This window comes from Colius striatus, chromosome 7 (assembly GCF_028858725.1).
Source record: "Colius striatus isolate bColStr4 chromosome 7, bColStr4.1.hap1, whole genome shotgun sequence".
Lineage (NCBI taxonomy): Eukaryota > Metazoa > Chordata > Aves > Coliiformes > Coliidae > Colius > Colius striatus.
In genome coordinates this window covers 22,998,396-23,019,588 of record NC_084765.1, presented here as the reverse complement: position 1 = coordinate 23,019,588, position 21,193 = coordinate 22,998,396, and the positions used below count along the sequence as shown (strand labels likewise).

General features: G+C 35.8%; 1 protein-coding gene across 4 annotated transcripts in view; it reads left to right on the top strand.

Moving 5' to 3' along the window:
* The window catches only part of WDR72 (WD repeat domain 72), a 118,417-nt gene that overhangs the window by 73,545 nt on the left and 23,679 nt on the right, over positions 1-21,193 (top strand). For all 4 annotated transcript variants that reach the window (XM_061999429.1, XM_061999431.1, XM_061999430.1 and 1 more), the window contains one exon: positions 3,386-3,497. In XM_061999429.1, coding sequence (XP_061855413.1) covers positions 3,386-3,497 — 112 coding nt within the window. The remainder of the gene's footprint in view (positions 1-3,385; positions 3,498-21,193) is intronic.

Here is a 21,193-nt window from a genome sequence, read left to right as displayed (position 1 = left end):
TTTTTATTGTTATCTTCAGTGGCAGATACTGACTCTCAGACATGACCCAAAGGACTTGCCATTTATTGATTCCTCATCTCCTTACGGTACTGCAGCAGATTCTGTGCAAACAAGGAAACTGAAAAAACCTACTGCAAGTGATTATCAGGGCTCTACTGACTAGTTGAAGGGCTGAGGGAGGTCTCTTGTTGTATTACATTTTAAAAATGTATATGTTTTAAAATATTTTTCTGGGACATTTTACTCCATAAGATTTTAAAGGAAAGGTCGTCTTCATGCCTTTTGTTGATCTTTCAGATAAAATAGAGCTGTTATTACCCCACTCCCTCCTGCCCAGAAATCATTTAAGTGTGCTCATCTTTTCACACAGATTTATATTAAACAAAAGCTTGTATTGACACATTTAATATGAAGAAACAGTCCCCTGTTCCTCAGTTGTATCTGTGATGGATATTTGATTATACCTTAGGGTTTTTTTAAATAGTAATACTACCTTATTGCAGATTTACGGAACCTATTTGACTGAAACAATGAACACTAAAATAAAACATCAGTAAGCAAAATTGTTAGAATAGTCATATTCTCGTGCAATCAAAACTTTTTGTCTGTTGCTGACTCTAGCAGATGTAAGGATATTTTTTTTTCCACCAAAAGATTTTATTTGATTATTTCCTTGCTCCTTCTAGTTCCTTAGACTTCTACAATATATCTTACTCCTCAAGGTGGACAATCATTTGTAAAACAAAGTAAGTGTCCCCATGTCCATGGCCACCTTCCCATTTTCAGTACTAATCAGCAAATAAATTCAATACTAAATGAGCAGTCAGTTTTGCATGAAACTTCAGCAGGACTGTAGTTGGGTTTTTTCCCACTTCAGTTACTTAATTTCCATTAGTATCTAAGGTGGGATGAATCTGAGATACATTACAAAGGACTTTTCTTTTAAAAAATAAGCTGTTTCATGTTAAGTTCATGGCAGAGGGTAGTACTAGATAAGCTAGTACTTTCTTTACTAATGCCTACGTTTATGCTACATTTCTCTAGCAAGCTCTAAATACATTTGTTTTTATAGCATTTGACTCTGAAGTCAGTTCACTTCAAGTAGCTTGAGTGTCTAGACAACTTTCCTGACAGTAGGTATCCAGAATTAGAGGAAAACAGATGGCATAATTCAATGCTGATGTTTTGATCTGTTGTTTAGGTTTGTTGTGGTTTTTTTTCTTGATATGACTATGAAATGGAGTCATTTGAGAGACAATTCCTGCAAGGCTCAGCCCTGTAGAGGTAACCAGGAGATGTATCTATTGACTTGTCTCTTTAGTCCCACAGATTATAAAAGAGAATAGTAATTCTTGGAGGTAATTGATAAAGTGTGGAAAGGAAAGCCAGGATAACTTAGTACAGACATAACAGTGCAGCTTACCTCAACTTTTGTTCACTTGCCTCTTTGAATTGTTCTCTAGCATTGCTGCTGCAGAGTCAAACAATTCCTTTTCACTCTTTAATATCTGGTTTTATAGTTGGACTTACGCTGTTTACGTTTTCTCAGACATAGAAGCATAGTTTCTGTCATATTTCACAATCCCTGCTAAAAAGCAGCTGGTATTTACAACAGTGGTTACAATTATGGCGGAAAAAAATGGACACATATATTAGTAGCCAAAAAGATAGCTAATGTATATCTAATTCAGAAAGGTGCTAAAGAGGAATGGATTCTTGTATAAATTTGTTTTGTGTTAGAAACAGGCAAAGCTTCTAGAGATTTTTAAACTTGGTAATAGATGAAGTGTATGATTTCTTGGGGAAGATGCATTGAGAGAACAAAACTAAAGATGTGAAACCACACTGAGAGCTGTAGAAATGCAGATTCAACAGCAATAGACAAGTAGCAAAGAGAGAAGTACAAGTGCCTCTACAACATCATCTTGTGCCTTTTGTTTCAATTTTTTATTTTGTTTTAAGATGTTAGAGGAAACTACATGATATAAATGCTGCCTGGCTGGCATACAGAGGTAATTGTACAGGTAATATCTGATGCAGATTAGTGACAGCTTCTTAGCAAATCAGAACACCATGGAAAACACATAACATGTACAATTCTTTTGTGTACCTCTGTAAGAACTTTTTTTGTCTTTTTTTTTTCCCCAGGAAAATGACAACATATCTGTGTGTTTGTCTTTTAATGATTGTAGCTACATTGTAAGAGTCTGCTGTAAAGTCAGGATCTGTAATCCCCAAAGCTCAGGGCTGTTTCGATGTAAGGAATTGGAAACTGCCTTTGGTTTCCCCTGTAAAATAAAGTACTATTATAACAAGATGAAGGTTCGTGCGATGTTAAAACACATAGGGCTGGGTTCACTTACTGTGAACTTTCACACTGTGAACCTGACTGTGGTATACTTGTTTGCAATAAAGGATTTTGTCACAAAGGACACCTACAGCCTTTGTTCTGCTTAATGATTTGAATTTACAGGGACAGCTAGAAATGTGATTGACAGCCCATGAATTCACTGTACTTGATTAGTGAGATGAAACTGTCTGTCTTCCAGCCAGTTTGAGGGAGTCTGCATATCAACTTCCATTTCTGTTAAACTCATTTTTATTAGATTGTTTATAATGTATCATTTCATGTTTGTAATCTAAACATTTTTAACTTAAAATTTTCATATTTGATTTGAGGTGGAGCACACTGGCCTGAAAAATTCAGATTCTCTCTGTATTTCTCCTAACACCCATATATGATACGTCAGCTGTTGCAAGTGCCACTTATGAGCCATTCATAATTCCAGCAGACGTTCCTTTTGGATAAAAGGAGTTTGAGGAATGTTATTTCTTCGTGTTAGAGAAAAAATACAGTATTATCATGTTTGAGCTAGAGGAATAGTGGATCACCACTAATAACAAAACATTCTTTAAGCTTTTCAGAAGGCAACTAGACACCAAAATTTTTAAAGTCAAAATACAAGATCCTTATTCACTCTGTGAAGCATTTTTGCACAATAGAAAAAAAAAAATGAAGATATTCCTTATTAGCTTTTCTTCCTTTGTACTTTACTAATATATAGTGCCCTGACCCTTTGAAATCAAGGAGGTTGTATACAACTGATTCTAGTTCTGGGATTAAAGAAAATGGATCTTTAATTAGTGGGAAGTAGTCACAATTGACAACCTGCACCATTTTATTACTATCCAGTTAATGTTTATTTGTTAGTAATTATGTAGAGACACGTGATTATCACTGACTGAAAGGTATTGGTAAGTACTGACTTTCCAATGACATTCTCTGGAACAGTCTTAAAATTTTGTAGTAATTTAAAATTGTCAAATGCTTAGACAAATAATTGAAATACTGATATCATCCAATAATAATTTGCATTTATGACAGATTCCTGTAGCAATGCAAGCAGTGCTGTTGGCAGAAGTTCAAAGGACTATGAATACCTTGAGAAAGATGGCAATCTGCAGAGAGCCATTGGGCGTAGTAGAGAATGGAAGTGGTAAGTTGTTAATATTGCCAAAGACTGAGGAGAGGGATTTGCAATACATTAAAAATGCTTCTTTGGCATGTAGGTGGAAAATTTATTGCTATAGTCTTTTAGAAGTTCTCTAGTACTCAGAACAAGTTAGAAGTATGAGTTCATAATACATTATTTCTGTGTATGACAAGCCAAATGGCCTATTTCTGACCTTACCAAGCTGAGTTTTCTCATATGATTGTCAAGGAGTTAAAGGACGTTCATACTCTCTCATCAACCCTGAACATTGATTGTGTGATAGTCTGGTATTGTAAATATATTTGCAAATAAAGGAAGCAATGTGTTTGAAATAGAATCAGTAAATCATATAGAAAAGTTTTTGAAATTTATCTTTTCAATGACATCACAACTTACACAACACTAAAAATGAATTGCTTAAATTTTATAACTTTATAATGTAATAGAGAACATTTTATTTTTCGTTAAGAGATCACTTCCCTGCAAGGAGATATGAAATGTATTTTACAATTAGATCATTTTATTTTACAAGAAGCTTATTCTTTGTAACTTTACAATGGTGATAATGTTTATGATAAAAAAAGATTGTACCTGAATTTATGTTATGAAGTTATACTCTCTTTTTTTTTCTGCCCATTAGCTCAGTCTTAAAATTAGGTGACCTAAATTTTAGATTCAATCTTATTAGTGAGCCTTCTCTTGGGAAACTAATTTATAATCTCATTGAGTGTGTGTGTCTGTCATGAAAATTTGTTACCGGTCTGCTTCTTCCAGGATACTAAAAATGATCAGTGATACTTGCTTCAGGCTGTGAAACTAAAAGGTGTCTCTATAATTTGGACTGTTGAAATATTGCAAAACTCAAAACACTTTGAATAATTTTCATATGAATTTATGCTTAGCTTACACTGAAGATTGCTTTGAATCATTTTACTTTCATGTGGTTTGGTATACGATGTATTGTCATGAAAACATTACGAGCTGTAAGTTATATATGGATTTTATCTCAAATTTCTTGAATTTTCAGCATGTATTTCAAGGTAGAGTTTACTAGTTACTAGTAAACTAGTTTACTAGGGTTTACGTGAGTTACTAGCTGGAACCCATGGAAGTTGCAGGTATTTGCAGACTCCAGATGTGTTTAGACCTTTGGGTTTGTTACAAAACCTTCTGTACTAGATGAAAAAACATTTCTTTTTCATAGAGCATTCAGTAATGATTATGAGATTCTAGTTGATTAAATCTAACTGTTAAATATCACAGAAGTTATTAGTTCAGGGGAGTTCCTTCAGCTTTCCACTCTCAAAGGCAATTTGATTGGTTGTATGTCCAGTAAAAGATTTTTACTGTCATTTTGTTCTTAATTCTATTATTTGAAGGTTATTCAACAAACAACTAAAAAATTGTTTTGCTAGAATGAGCACAGTGTTTACATGCATTTACACTAGCTAAGACTTTTTTCATTCGTCATCGTCTGAACTACCTAAATCTATCCTGTAAAGCAGGGTTGATTTTTTTACATATTATTAAGCAATCTAATGTCTTCTGAAATAGACAACATACAGGAAGAATGGGAAATTGTTACATTAAGAGTATTTACCATCATATTAGCTTTCTTTTTGTTTTCATTTCCATTCATATGTTTACTTGTTGCATTATTTATCACTATGTGAATAATGCAAATATTCTTGTTTTGGTTAGTATGGTTTTCTAATAGGCAGTGCAAAACTTGATAGGTTTATTCAGAATTGAACAAATTGTTTTGTGATTTCTAACATGTTAAATACTAAAATTATTTTTTGTGTATTGATATACAGGAATTATTAAAAACCCATCCAGGAATAAATTCACAGCCAGTGTAATTACAAAGCCAAGATATTAGTTCTGGATTTAGTAATTAATCTGATAGTTATGCACTCTTATAAAATACTCTATGGGTTGTACAGTAGCTGTCATCTTGTGCATCATCAAGGTAAAAGTTAAATGTTGTTTCAGGTTTTCCAGTCATAATTCAAGGATGAGATCATGCACTCTGACCCAAAGTAAAAGTGTCTGAATCTTATCTGCTGTCATCATTGTATTGTATTTCATTTTGTTTAATTGAAATTATTAGATTTGATCTGGAGATATTTAGCTCTCAAAAAATTTCCACTGAAGTCAACTTTAAAGAAGTTTTCTTTAAAATGACAAAGACAACTTTCAGGATTTCACTTTTAGTTTTTCTTCACCTTAAGAGTTTATGGTATATTGTATAGTTGGTTTTTCAGAAAGCTTCATGCTCCTTAGGAAGCTCCTGCATCCTTACTTCATGGTTAAAGGTGATAGTATTAAGACATCAGCTTCACTTGCTGCATAAGTTTAAATGTTGTAATTTTTTCTGTATGTCCAAGCAAGCAAAATTGTTTGTTAATTGAATTTAAAAAACAAGCAAACAAAAAAACCCAAAAAAGGCCCACAAGCATAAAAACTCCTTAAAAAATATTTTTCCAGAAACAAAATAAGAAATTTAGAGCTATTTGTGAAATGAATCTTAGAGAAAGGATTGTGTTGTATCCAAGTACATTCTCCTATTGTTGCTAAAAAAAATATAAATGCAAACAATTGCTATTTCTTTATGTTAATGTCAAAGATAATAATTTTGGACCTGTTCCAAACATATTGATAGTTATCTTACTATTGATTTCTGCGATCTTTGCTTTAATTCTTCACAGAGGCAGAGGTTTTTCCCTGATTTCTTTGACATCATAATTCTGAAAAGATACATTGTACATTATCTGTTCATGCCTTTTTTCCTATACACTGATAATCTCAGGTTAATGATACTGTTTAACAGGTATTGTTTTCCACTGCCACACGTCAGATAGTGCTTTTTAAAATCTTAAGAACCTATTTATCCACCTTAGTTTGCACAAACTAAGAGGAATTAAGTTTGCCAACTTTCTTTATTTTTTTTTTATGATATATCATCTTATTGACTTACAGATCTAGTCCATAGCCTGCCATGTGCAAAACTTCTTTTCATCAGAGGAAAAATAACAGTAATACCACTCTTGTCATTCAGTAGCCCAGTGATTTGATACAAAGACATGGAATAGTCCCTTCTGTAATTGATTTGAACCCATATCTACCTCAACAGAAATTCACTGCTTATCCTCAAGGCATTCTACTGTGAGTTATCTAGAGAAATTGTTTCTCAAAATGTTTGCAAGAGTAAGAGTTAGAAATGGGATTCGCTCACTTTCAGGTGTGTGTTGTGTGTAGGACTGTGATCTCCTACCTACTGCACTGAAGCAGCTTTGTGTGTGGCCTCCTTGGATGCCCATTTCTTCTAATGCACAGGAAGACAAAGCTATCTTATCTGAAACAGCATTATGGAACTCCAGTTGTTCTGGAATCATGTGCTTCATTTTTCTTGTAAAATGTGAGGAGCTGGATTTATTTTCCTCTTAAGAAAATTGTGATGATAAATATGTTTAAGCTCTTCATGCTCAGTTATTAAATTAAGGAACTCATGTATGTAATATTGCAGAAATTGCCAAAAACTGGAAAAGAGAAAGAAAAGCAAAAAGTATAGGCTGTACTCTTAAAAACAGAATATTATTTCAACTACCTCTTATATTTGTGAAAAAATTAAGAGCAAGAAACCACACAACTAAGACTAGCTTGTGATAAATTCTGGTTTGCACTTTAAAATTCCTAGTTTAAAAGCTGCTAATGATTCAGGCTTTTAAGTATATTTGAAAGCTATTACCTATAACCTCATCTTTTGTATGTGGTTTTGGAGCTCTTTAAATTATTCAATTAAATAAATTGTTCTTGCAGGAAAAAAAAAAAAGCTTCTGCTGATAAATACCAGAGTGCAATTAATGGTAGCAATTGAATTCCATAGGTTAGTGTAAAGAATTATCAAAGACTTATCTAGAATATAACAATATGTTTTGTTAAAATGAGGAATCCATTCAGTAATGGTAAATCAATGAAAGGCAGGATATAACAGCTTCTTTTCACTAGGAAAGTGTAGTGACCTGCAACAGAGGATTTCAAACACTTCCATTGTCTGGGTTTCTGAAATCTGTTCAGTTGCAGACAACTTTTTAATGTCAAGTCTTAGGAAGTCATTCCATAACTGTGTCTTTCTGTAGAGAGAATGAATCTTCTTGCCTCCCTGCAAAATCTTAAGTTTTTTTCAAGGAAAATGTAGAAAGAGAAGGGTTGTTTTGTCTCTGATATTTCCTTTCATATTGTCATCTTGTTACAACGTACTGCCTTTTCATATTAGTCAAAATATGCATTCTGACTCTGTATTTAAACAAAAAAAAAGCCCCAAAGACAACCTTGACTCTGAACATTGGTCTATTTGGACCATTAATCTCACAAAGATTAAACAGAATTTCAGTGAAAACTTGTCCTTGGTGGTCTGACTGCAGGGGAAATAACTTTTAGGGGAGTTCAGTGCGACCAGGTGAATGATCTGCTCAACTTTGTGGCAGAGCTTATGGAGGAAGTGGAGAGGTTGAGTATCAGGGAGTGTGAGATAGAGATAGATTAGTGGAGCCACTCCCTGAGGCAAAAGCAGCAATTGGAGGCTCCACAAAAAGCAGAGGATCCCCTCCCCTATTGCCGCAAGGCAGAAGGAGGGGTCCAAAGAGATAGGGGCAAATGGAAACAAGCCCCTGCCTGGGGAGGCAGGAGAGTTCCCTCCCATCCTCTCTCACCTTCCCAGCTCCTCCTGCAGAACAGGTCTGGGGCCCTGCAGCATGAACTGACTGATGAAGAGGTGGTTAGTGTACCCAGGTCAGAAGCACCACCAAGACCAAGTCACCCTGGACCAAGCTTAAAAACTAGCTCCAAAACCAAAACTAGACGTGTCATTGTTGTGGGTGACTCCCTCCTGAAGGGCCCAATATGCCATTTGGACCCATTTCATAGAGAATTCTGCAGCCTCCCTAGGACACTTCCCACCCAGGTGAAGCCTTTGGATTATGATCCACTTTTGGTATTTCAGGAGAGTTGTGATGAAGTGGCTACTAGGAGCTCAAAAACAGTTAAGAGGGATTTTAGGTCCTTGGGACAGCTGCTTAAGGGATCAGGAGCACAGGTCGTATTTTCCTCTATCCCTCCACTGGCAGGAATGAATGAGGGAATTAACAGGAAGTGCCATCAGATGAATTCATGGCTCCAGGATTGGTGTTATTGGCAGGGATTTGGGTTTTTGATCATGAGTGGATATACAGGACACCTGACTTGCTGACAGCAAATGGAATCTGAGGGGAAAAAGGCTTCTGGGGCAGGAGTTAGCAGGGCTCATTGATAGAGCTTTAAACTAGTTTTGAAGGGGGAAGGTGATAAAACTGCTATGAATAAATCCAAGGTAGGCATGCCAGGGCTCATAGGATGTTGTGCTAGTGAAGACTGCCTTCTCACTGGATACAAGGGATAGACATATAATGAGAAATGAAGAGGCCAGGGTTGTTGATTTATAAGTCGGAGAAACACCTGAGAAGCATCTGGTAGGAAATGGCCCTCACTCACAAAAAAGTGTTGGAATCATTAGCTCACCTGAAGTGTATCTACACGAATGTGAGCAACAGAGTGTGAGCAACAGACAGGGGGAGCTTGAAGCCATGATGCAACAGGAAAGTTATGACATACTGGCTATCACAGAAATGTGGTGGGATACCTCCCATGACTGGAGTGCCACAGTCAATGGCTACAAGCTCTTCAGGAAGCACAGACAGGGAAGGAGAGGTGGTGAGGTGGCCTTATATGTTAAGGACTGTTATGGATGTTCAGAACTTAAGTATAGTGATGATGGGATTGAGAGTGTTTGGATTAGGTTAAGGGACAAGGACAGTAAAGATGATATTGCTGTGGGAGTCTGCTATAGACCTCCCAATCAAAGTAGTGAAGTAGATTAAACATTCTATAAGCATTTGGAAGTTATCTCGCAGTCACTGGCCATTGTTCTTGTTGGGGACTTTAACTTCCCAGATATCTGCTGGAAATACACAGAGAAGGAACAAACCAGCATGGACTGTGTGGAGGATAACTTCCTCATACAGCTGGTGAGTGAACTGAAGAGGGAGGGTGCCCTGCTGGACCTCTTGTTTGTGAACACAGAAGGTCTTGTGGAGGATGTGGCAGTTGGAGGCTGTCTGGGGAACAGTGACCACGAAATTATTAAGTTCTCTATTCAAAGAGAATGTATTCTTAATGCCTTCTTTGCCTCAGTCTTTAGTAATAGCATCATTTCCACTGGGGAAAGTCAGCCTCCCAAGCCAAGACAGGGGCGAGGAGCAAAATGTCCCCCTACAATTCAGGAGGAGATGATCAGTGAGCCAGCAGTGTGCCCAGGTGGCAAAGAAGGCCAATGGCATCCTGGCCTGTATCAGGATCAATGTTTTCAGCAGGAAAAGGGAGGTGATCATTCCCCTGTACTCTGCTTTGGTGAGGCTGCACCTCAAATATTGTGTCCAGATTTGTGCCCCTCTCTACAAGAAGGACATTGAGGTGCTGGAGAGGATCCAGAGGCAGGCTACCAAGCTAGTAAAGGATTTGGAGCATGTCTCATATGAGGAAGGGCTGAGGGATCTGAGGCTGTTTAGCCTGGAGAAGAGAAGGCAGGGGAGACCTTATTGCTGTCTACAACTACCTGAAAGGAAGCTGTAGTGAGACAGAGGTCTGTCTGTTCTCCCTAGTGTCAAGAAATAGAACCAGAGGAAATGGCCTCAAGTTGCGCCAGGGAGGTTCAAGATGAGGAGAATTTTCTTTCCTGAAAGAGTTGTCAGGTATCGGGACAGGCTGCCCAGGGAGGTGGTGGAGTCACTGTTCCTGGAGGTGTTTGAGACGGGTGGATGTTGCACTCAGAGAAATGATCTAGTGGTTGATAGGTCTGGGACTCAGTGATCTGAAAGGTCTCCTCCAGCTGAAACGATTCTATGATTCTATGAGATCTGATCTGATTAGGTTAGATCTCCTTCTGTTAAATGTTACATCTTCTACCTGGTTTCTTCCAGGGTGTTTTATTCCTTTACATTCCCATCTTCCATTTCCTCTTTTTTCCTGAGAAACAAGAATGTTTAAAAAATACCTGCAGAAAGAAATTTCCTTTCTCTGTCCACATTGTTTTTATTATTAGCATAAATGTTTCAACCAATAAGAACAGAAAGTTTTTCAGATGGAACTGAAGTTTTATGCTCTTGTACAAGTTCATACAAAAAATTCATTAAACTATTAGACTTACTTTAGGCTGTTTTAAAAAAAGTCCCCGGCAGGCCAGTTTCATGTGTGCATGCATTAGCAATAAGTAGTATAAGAAATGATTGTATAATAAACATTTCTGCACTATTAATAAGAATTAGATTAGTCTGTAATCTCATTTTAGTCTGCGAAACAGCAAACCAATTAATCTAGCATTTGTTTGATGAGTGGACTTTGAGTATAAGATGATGACAGCAGTAGCTTTCCTCTGTACTGAATAGACATTAAAAATGAGTCTTATATCCTAGTTTCATGTTACAAATATTTCCAGTAAAAGAATACAAATCAATGTTATATTTTAGCATCTAACCTGTGGTTTAACTATACCACTGTATCATGTCCTATATATCCAATTAAAACTACATTTTGATCCAGTAGTTTTTAATATTAGTGGTCAAGTACTAAAGGAAGTAAGCTTAAAGACTCATTCTAGAACTACAGCTTATTTCATTCCACGCGTCATATATTTTACCAGAGAACTCCTTAATGTAGCAGAAATCAGATTTGGTGTGTATTTTTACACAAAATCAAATTGTACAGGCGCCATCTCAGACTCTTCATAAACATTAGGAAGAATAGAATTCACTGGTCAAGAAGACAGTAAGGGTGACATGTATTCTAAATTCAAATGCAAAACATAGTTTGGACAATTTTGTTTTCTATGTGCTTTTTTTTAATGTTTTCTCAATAGGAATAATCTCTATTATACTTTCTGTTTAGAGCTTTAAAAGTAATCATACTTTTTTGAGGGGAGGCTGTTAATACAGACACATTAAATTACCGTTGGTTTATATTTCGTCTTTACTGTTTATTTAAAAGTTCATTTGGTACAAGCAACATACAGCACACGTCTTTCCATGATTTGAAAGCTGATTCTGAGTTGGGGCTTCAAAATCACAAGTGAAGGAACTACAAGTACACTATGTTTAAAGCAATACCTCCGGCTTTTTTGGAGTAAGCCTGGTCTCTTGTGTCTTCAGCTACTTGTTTTGGTTTTAGAAGAGACACTGTCACATCTTATCTCCTTGTTCTGAATATCTCCTTGCCTATATTGTTTTTCTTGGTCAAACACAGTGTTTGGACTTGCTAATAACATGCAGTCTGAAATCCTTTTAGTTTACTTGGAATGCTGGTCTTTTTATGAGTAATTCGGTATACAGAGCCATGAGTCAAATAAGCCTTCTGATGTTCCCTAAGAACTGGAAGAGATGTCAACAAACTCTGGAAAGAAGTGTGTAAATTACAATGCAATGTTTTAATTTCTTCTGTCTCATATTATCATACTTTTTTTAATCAAGTTATTTGTGTAACACAAGTCTACATTTCATGTAAAAAAAGTAAAGATAACAAAACCTATTGTTTTTCACCCTGGTTAGGTTATGTTTCAAACTTTGTCCTTAGCAACACTCAGAATGTTAAACTGCTCTGATTCTCTTCTGTCCCTTATCCACCTTCTTAAGTAACTCACAGGCCTTAATAGCGTTTCCCTGCTTTACTTGTTTGTCCTGTTTCCACTCATCCAGCTTCTGTAAAAGCTTGTGAATACAGCAGCAAACCCCTCCCCCCTAAAACTTTAGTTCGAAATAAAACACTTCCTCCACAGTGTTTTTTGCTATTAATTTTTAAAAGGGTAGAGATTTTTTTGTTAAGTATATAGTATGAGAAGCAGACTGGGGAGGAAGTAGTTCTACGTAGTCTGTTACTAGTACTGAAGCTTAGCCCTGTGCTAATAGCCATAGAGCTGAACAGCACAATCTCAGAATACCTTGTTTATAATCTTCCATTTAGACTTTTTTCTGGGCTATATTGATGTTTTGTAATCTCCAGCCTCCTGATACTATTTATATTAATTTTTTATGATAAAATTTCATTGCTGTGTGATGTTCATGTGCAATGTCACGACTACACATAGATCACTAAAGACTTAAATAGGTCCTGCCCTAGAAGGTCTGGGCAGCTGGATGCCTTCTTAGAAAGGACGAACTGGTTCAGAAAAGGGAGGATATGTGGGATGATCCCCGGGTAGAAGGTGTGGGAGGGTAGTGTTCTCCAGATCATGTGATTATACTGCTGCCCTGCTTGGAAAAACGATTGCAAGTTTGGCAGTATTTTTTTCTTTGGGCTCTGTGCCTGGATTCTGCTTATTGGGGGGAATAAAATCTTGCCTGAGAGATTTTGATTGCAGTTGGCTATGGCTTGTGTTGTCTTGGGATGCCAAATCAATCTGCAGTGTGCAGTTAGTAATTTTTCCCATTCTTTAGTTAATCTTCTCTTATGTGATTGGGATAGTAGCTAAATGTTTTTTAGGATATGTGAAACAAAGAACTACTCAGTTTTCAATCTTGGATTTTGAATCTTTTAGTAGATACAGAGTTGGTTCCTATAATTACATTTGAAATGTTCCTGTCTTTGAATTTCAGCATATGACTTCCCTAACTTATATAGAAGGAAATTATAAAAGTCAACTCAAATATTGAGCTGAACAGTCGAAAAATAGTTATCAGGCAGGAAGACAAGTTAAATACTTTAGTAGTATTTGTTTAAAATAATATCTATATTTGCTGAGAGAGTTACAATATGACTTCCACATTCTGAAATGTAATAAGTTTATTGCTCAGTATTTTCTGTTCTCAGGCCTGGTTTGTATTTAATGTTTCAGCTTATGCTTTATTTTAAGACCCCAAGTTAGATTCACCATGTATCCTGCCTTGATTCAGCATTATATTTTACTTCAATTTTACGTACTAATAAAAGATTAAAATTAATATGATAAGGAATGCAGATACCTTACAGTACATCTGAGGAATTTTTTTCTCAAAATCCAAGTGTATCAGCAGAAGAATTTTTCTTTTTTCCCCTACTCTTGGAAAAACTCAACTTGTATCACACTTGAGATATACCTATCACTAATTCCCTAAAGATCGGGTGCCTGTTTTGTTCTCATATGATGGATGTTAGGCATGTCACCTGCTGCACTACTAGAAGATTCCCAGATAGCCTAGTGAAAAGGGTGAAGTAGGAACTTGAATTCAGGAAGTAATTGTTGTAGAATAATTAGTAGCTGACCTATGTGTTCTTTTCTTCTCTACCACCCTTATAGCAGAATAAGTTTTGGATTTTATTTTTTTCCTTTTTTCCTTAAGCTCCAAAAGTAAATTTAAAATGAAAGAAAAAATATTTATCAGACATAAATAAAGCAAACCTGCTCAGTTTTATGTATGGCCTATATTCTATTGCTAAATTTTCTGTTTCTTTTGGAAATGGAGTATTGTCAAGGTTTTGTATCTCACTGGACTAGATAGTTTAATGCTGACAGTGAAAAAGACAAAACTTTCTCTTGAATGAGAAGACAATTTGTTATTTATTGTTGTACAAGATAAGCAGGCACTGGTTTTAACTTGTGTTTTCAGCAACACAAATTAGGAAGGCCTTTCAAATAGATTTGTCCCAGATAATCTTAACAGATTAAGATCATTCTCAACCCACAGGAAAGAATTTATTTACTTAGTATGTGCCTCTTGGAAGGTTTAAAAGGAACCCCTTTCACTAGTGACCATTGTTATCCATGTCAAGGTATGATATATGGTATGTGATGTGAATTACACTGTCAGCAATAGACTGTATTAAGGAATAATGAAAAAGATCATTAATGTAAACTTGTGCTTTTCATAATGAAATTTAGTGATTTAGTTGCATGGTTAGGAATGTTTAAAAATAGTTCAGGACTTATGCCAGTGACAAGCATGCTAGAAATAAAGCTAAAGCATAAGTAGAAAGTCTAACCTAACAGACCATAGCAAGCAGATGTAACTCTCATTTATGGGGACAGCAAGGCATATCACAAAAAAAAGACTAATGAACGGGGTAGAGAGAACCATTGCTTCCAATCTTTTCATTATAATTGTACATAGCAGCTATATTTGCAAAACAATTTCTCACAAGTTCTATGGAGTAATTTCCTTCAGCCTGGAGTAAGCAGATTTTTGTGAAGAGTCTTGAATGGGCAGCACAACATACTCTTATTTGGTCACAAATATTATAAGGCAGTGGTCTCTTTCACTCTGATTGTGCGTCTTTAAGATGTGCCTTTCACCATTTGTGTTCTTCTACCTAAAGCAGATATAGGGAGTAGGATAGCTCTGGCATAAAAACACCTCCTTCTCTCACTGCCCTCCCTGACCCCCCTCAAAGTTGATATTGTAGTTTGAAACTTAACTTTGTGATGTTAATGCATTTTTCCTGAATTGATGAATGAATAACATGACAAGCATAATCTACTTTATGGAGAAGAGAGATTGCTAATTTGGAGATCAGTGGTCAGATATATTGCGATATATTTTCTATTTTATTAATTGATAATATTGTATTTCTAGATCTATTAGATAGGAAAATAATAATAAAAAATGAAGATTTTTTTTCAGTATTTTTCAAGCTGCAGATGTGCAATATTTGCAATTATATATAAGATTTTTAGAGTACAATGGGAAGATGAGCTGTTCCTTTTATCAGGGATAGTGTTGTAGTGCCCAGTGTTTTTAGAAGTCAAGCAATAAAAACCTTGCAAGAAAACAAAAACCTTTAAGAACCTTGTTTATTGAATTCTGTTGGCAAAAACTGCCAAAAATAAATTAATTGCTGTTACCACTACAGTGCTTTTTTTGTTCACAAGAAAAATATCTTGACATATTTTTTCATTTTGTGATTGGTGCACATTTCAAGGGTATAAATTAATCTTTAAAGGATCCTAGGGAATATCTTTCCCAGACACTTCACTTATACATCAAGTTGGCCATGTTAGCAATCTAATCACAAACCTGTAATTCAGTGGACAACAATTTCTTATTGTGAACAGCGTAGCAGCTTTTACTATCATTTAGGTCAGCCTAAGATTGCTGATGCACCATATGTTTCAGGCCATGGATGATGGATGGTATCCTCTGGTGCCCATCCCTAAGTGATTGGAAAGATTGAAGACACACAGTTCACTTAAGCTTGCTTACTATTACATCCAGTAATCAGTGTGATAGGCAAACCTGTGCTCTTTATGTCACCCTGCCCAACTTTCTGCAGGGACATTGTGTCAAAAAAACAATCTAAGAACATTTCCAGATGACAGGCCAGTTACTAGAACAACCATTTAACAACTGGATTCATCTAAAAAGCTTAATAACGTGAAAAAGTCAATACAGGATTTTAAAACACCTTTATTTATATGAACCAAACATAGTATTTTGGTTTTAAAGGGTTTTTTTTTACTCCCAAGATTGAACTTGTACAACAGAAAGGTGTAATAATGCAATTCTTCTCATAGTTCAGCCTTTAGGATGTCAAACATTGTGTCCCAGTATTAATCACAGATGTGCAATTCTGAAATTATTTTAAATCCATTAGAAGTTTGTTTAAAATTTTGTGGCTAGAAACATACATCATTTTAAAGTTTAGAGACAGAAATCTTTTTATATTCCCAAATCCCGATGATGGCAGTCAATGTTATTTTCATTTTCCCTGTTTCTATTGGAGAAGTATCTAACTGAGGCAATTGAGAGCATCTTCCTGTTTAACAGGTTGTACTGTGGTGAGCTTTCTTCCATATAATGCAGGAGGAAAATTCTGGATAAATCTCATTTTGCATAAAAAATCCTACAAAATTTGTAACATGTATGCCATAAGTCAGAATAAATCAACTCAAGTAATATCAAGTGATATGTTTAAAAAGTAAAATTTAAAACCACTAGTAGTGTATGCTATTGTAAATATGGGCATTTTTAGTTGCAAAATAACTGAGTTTAAAGTTGACTACATAGGTCAAAGTATCTGTACACCAGATCAACTGTGAAAAATGAGCTAGGTGGTTCAGTGAATTAAAATTCTAAAAACTCATATAGCCTGTCATTAATGTAGACTTTTGTGTGCACATTTTCCAATTAAAAATTGTAGTTGCTGCATGCACTTTGATTAAATACTTCATAGAATTAGAGAATATTTTCCTGAAATGACATTTTATTTTGAACACTAAATTGTGGCAGCTATCCTGCTGTTAATTTTTTTCTCAACTTTTTTGCCTTACTTTATCCATTTCTGTCAATTCACAGTTGTTATATTGACCTAGTTAGGTAACTGTGGCCTAACACCAAAACAAATACATTTTTCTTATTTGAAGTGTGTAGTTAGGGAGAAGTGCTAGTGAAAACACTTTAAATATTATTGGAAAACTAGTTACTCCAAAGTCAGAATTTCAAGGCAGACTGCTTGTTGTCAGTCCTTTGATAGCTGAGACATTAAATTCCATAACCAGAGACAATTTAGGTAGCAACTTCTAAAGTAAATATTAAACTAAAGTAATGGGAAGAAAAAGCAATCCTGTTGAAGAGTTTGGGGAGCAGTGATTAATACTGACTTTAAAACCAAGGCCATCAAAGAGGTGGGAAGAGAATATGTTGATATTAGTAATGCTCATCCCTTAGCTGCAGAGCAGAAATTGTTACAAAGCTGAATAATTCTTTTAGACATTATGTGAATACATGAACCTCTCCATGTTAGAACTGTGCTTGTTGCAGTCACTGACACTTTGTTTGCCTACTGAGTCACCTCCTGGGGAAAGGTAAGTTTATTGAGTCTTACCATAGTTTGTCTGATGTGAGGATGATCCCACTTAAACTTATGCTCACATTGGAGCACTAGAGCTGAGAGAGTAACACAAAGAATACAAATTAAAGCAAGGACCAATGAAAGTATTTCAGACTTGAGATACACTGGACCACAATAGTTCAGTTGGAAAAGATCTGTGATGATTCTCTACTCTAGGCCACTGCTTTGGTCTTGTCAATGAGAGAGACCTCTAATTAAGGCAAAATAACTTTATACGTCTAAAAACACATTTTTCTTCAAAGGAGAGTTGATGAGAATGAATGAGAGCAACTTATGAAAAGTTGCTTTAGCAACCCTATGAGCCAGGTATGCAATAGAAACTAACTAAAACAGACCACAGAGTCAAACTCATACACTTGGAAAAATTCTTTGTGGAATTTTCCTCTTTTCTTAATAAGAAGTGTCAGTGTGAAAATGTCTACAGGATAGATAGTCATAGTCCCAATGTCTTTTCTTTCTTCTTTACAACTCTTCTGACTTGGATACCAGTGAAAACATACTGGTCATCTTCATTTGAAGTTAAAACCAGCACGTAAAACTGTGTTGAGGTATTCAGAGTGAAGTTTGTGGAGAGAAATAGATAGATTAAGCAGTGAAGAAAATCTTATTAACCTCCTGTGCTTGTGTTAATAGCAGACTATGGCATTGGGGCTCAAGTGTGTGCATTGATCTTAAATGTTGTGGTCTTTGTTTGCTTTACATTATGACTCTTATGTGAAAATAGTATCAAGGATGGACTGGAGTAGGAAAACCTGTGCCTTGCATATAAAGAAATCTGGAAGCGACTGGGTCAGAGCATTTGGTTCTTAGTTGAGACTTTCAAACTAAAAAAGCAGTACAGCCTCATCTAGTGTCAAGCACAGGCAGCTAAACACTTTTAAAAATCTCAAAAAAATACTCTCAGTTCCTAATGTAAAGAGTCACTGCTCTCACCTGAATTTAATAGTGCCCCACACATAAAGATTGTTTAGGTGACTGAAGTGTTTTATATTGGTCAGGCAGTGTTGGGTCTTTTGCTTAAAAAGAATGTTTCCCAGATATCACAAGCACGAATATAAGGATTTGATTTCTGCAAAAAGCTAACACAGTGTAATAATCCTCACATTTTGCAAATATCTGTTCTATGAAATCAGTAGCATCATGTCGGTGAAGAATGGAACCACATCTAGGGAAAAGTAAATGAGCTAATTCCTGAGGGAAGCAGCACAATAGGTAGATTTTGGCTGTTAGGGGCAATGAAGTTTTTTGTGTATCTTTTCAATGAGACACTTCTCTCTGAACAATCAGCCCTGTCATTGCAGTAAGAGGATGATGATAAAACCGATTATATTTTTTTTCAGTCACTGCAGTTAAACAAGAACGAGGTGAAGCTTTTAAATTCTGTAATCTGCTGTTCCTTTTAAAAACCTGTAAAGATGGAAGACACTTATGTTAAACACAGTGGATTGTTGGTAAAGTTAACCGTGTGCATCCAAAAGTGGCAGAATATGGACTAAGGTGCAACCTCAATCTGTGCTGTAATAAAGTAGCTGTTCATCTGTGGTCAGAGATCGTCATGAAAGACCTTGAGTTCCTTCACTTTATTTTGCAGAAAGGCCATCAGACAGCTTTGCATCATCTAACTCTATCAATCAAGGACCTCAACCACTGCTTTCTGCTGAAAGCTTTCCTGTTTGGCTCTGTTTTTCACAGACAGCTCAATAACTTGTCTGTGGAGCTGTGATAAATGTACTATGTGCTTCTAAACTGTCTCTTTAACACTGAACTGAATTTCAACTTGTAGTGCTTGTGACTAATTGTTTTCATTAGAAACATTTTATTTATTTCCAATTATTATTCCATAGTCCCCGATTATCTCTTTTTTTTCATTTGTTCTCTGACAATGATAATATGTGAAGTCTGCCCTGCATGCAAGCAGCTACTGGAAAACTAGATTGTACTCAACGAATAAGCTACATAGTATAAAGAATAAAATTAAAGTGAAACTGTATGAACAAGTACAAATTTCTAATACTTTTTTAACAAAGTGCATATTAAGCCTGTTTTTAAATCTGATTTTTTTTCTCCTTTGATTTGTAAGCCATTCCTAAGTGAAACAGATTTGTGGAGTTTTTTCACAATATAGAAAACAGGGCTAGTATCTTGCTGCTATTTGGGCACAATTGTCTTGGTTTTGCTGAGGAGGCCCAAAATAGAACTATTACAGCAAATGAATAACTTCTCACTCTGAAAAAAAAAAGATGGTTCTTTTAGATCAGGTTGTAGGTCAATGGCAGGGCAGGGTGAGGAAACTCATATTGCAGCTGTCTGCAGATGAGCTTCACTCCTGGTACAATACAAAAAAGTCTTCAAGGTTTGTAAAGGCTAGAAATTGGATGTGAGGACAAATATGTAAAATATGGGGAGACTTGAAGAGTTTTCTTAGTTGGACACTAACTCCACAAGCAATTGCACAGCTCATACACTTTTAGCACTTACTGAATAACAAAATTCAAAAGAGAAGACTGAAAATTAAGCATAATTAAATGATTAAGAAAGTGTAATCATTTTTGACAAAAAATAATCTTTTCAGGAAAAAAAAAAAGTGGCAAATGAAATGACCTCTTAATAGAAAATCCACAGATGACCAAATCTGTTCTGGGATATGAGTGTGGCTTCTATCAAGCATAATTGTTCTAAAAACTAGTAAGTAGGACTTCAGTTTGACTCAGATAAAATATACCAAATTGGAGGACTACTTTTCTCTGTAGTGGTTTTAGTATGAGAAGAAGAAGCAGCATAAGGGATGTTAATTGCTTTTGGGAATACGCCGTTCTAGGTTAAGGAAAAATAAATATTGTACACTCTCTAAAGCATGTTGATTTTTAGTGGACAGTACTAATTTACACATTCCGTATTTAAAGCACAGAGGTAATACTAAAAAAGGATTCTTTGGTGAGTGTAGTTAAAAAATGTATATTGGGAAAACTCTCATTGTCCGTGTCACTGCATAAATGTGAATAAAATACTGAAAGTGAATGACATTGTACTGCATAAAAAGCAGGGCAAGTGGTGGAGAACAGCAGCCTGCCATGCATTAGCTGTCACTACAATGGCACAGGGGCAGAGGGTACATCATAGCACAGCTAGGAGATTTGTTTAACAAATTTAGTGTGTAGGACCTATCTGGGATGATTTCTGTGAGATAATCACTTCCTGTTATTCCAGTGCCAGTTGGGCACAATGTTCTTTCTGATGCCTCCTTCCCATACCGATACCTTTGCCAGCCCATACCGAGATCCACTCTGTAGCATGCATTTTTCTGCTCCTACTGAGGAAAGCCAAGTAGAATTTCTGTGATTCCACTGAGCAAATCTTTTTAGCTCCTCCACTCTCTTTCTGATTAAATAATTTTCAAATGTTGGTTAAGAGATGTATCTCAAACCTGTGGATCTAATTCCAGACTGCACTGTTTTGCTTTACACTGTTTTACCAGTAAACAACACAAGCCAAGCTGATTTCTGTAATGGAAGATTTACTCTGCTTATGCTGGTGTTCGTCCTTGTAGAATCTTCTGAGGTAGAAATGAGTATGAAGCTATTGGGAACAACTCTTTGTTGACTTCCAAAATTAGTTATATTCTTATAGCTATAAAACAGAGCATCCATAAAATAATCTCGCTGGATTTCTTTCTTTTTAAGAGAAATTCTGAAGATCCCAGGTACATTCCTTGAAGTGAGATGTGCCATTGGAATAGCAAGGTACTATTCAAGAGGGGGAGTGAGTAAGGAGTTCAATTAGGAGCACAATTG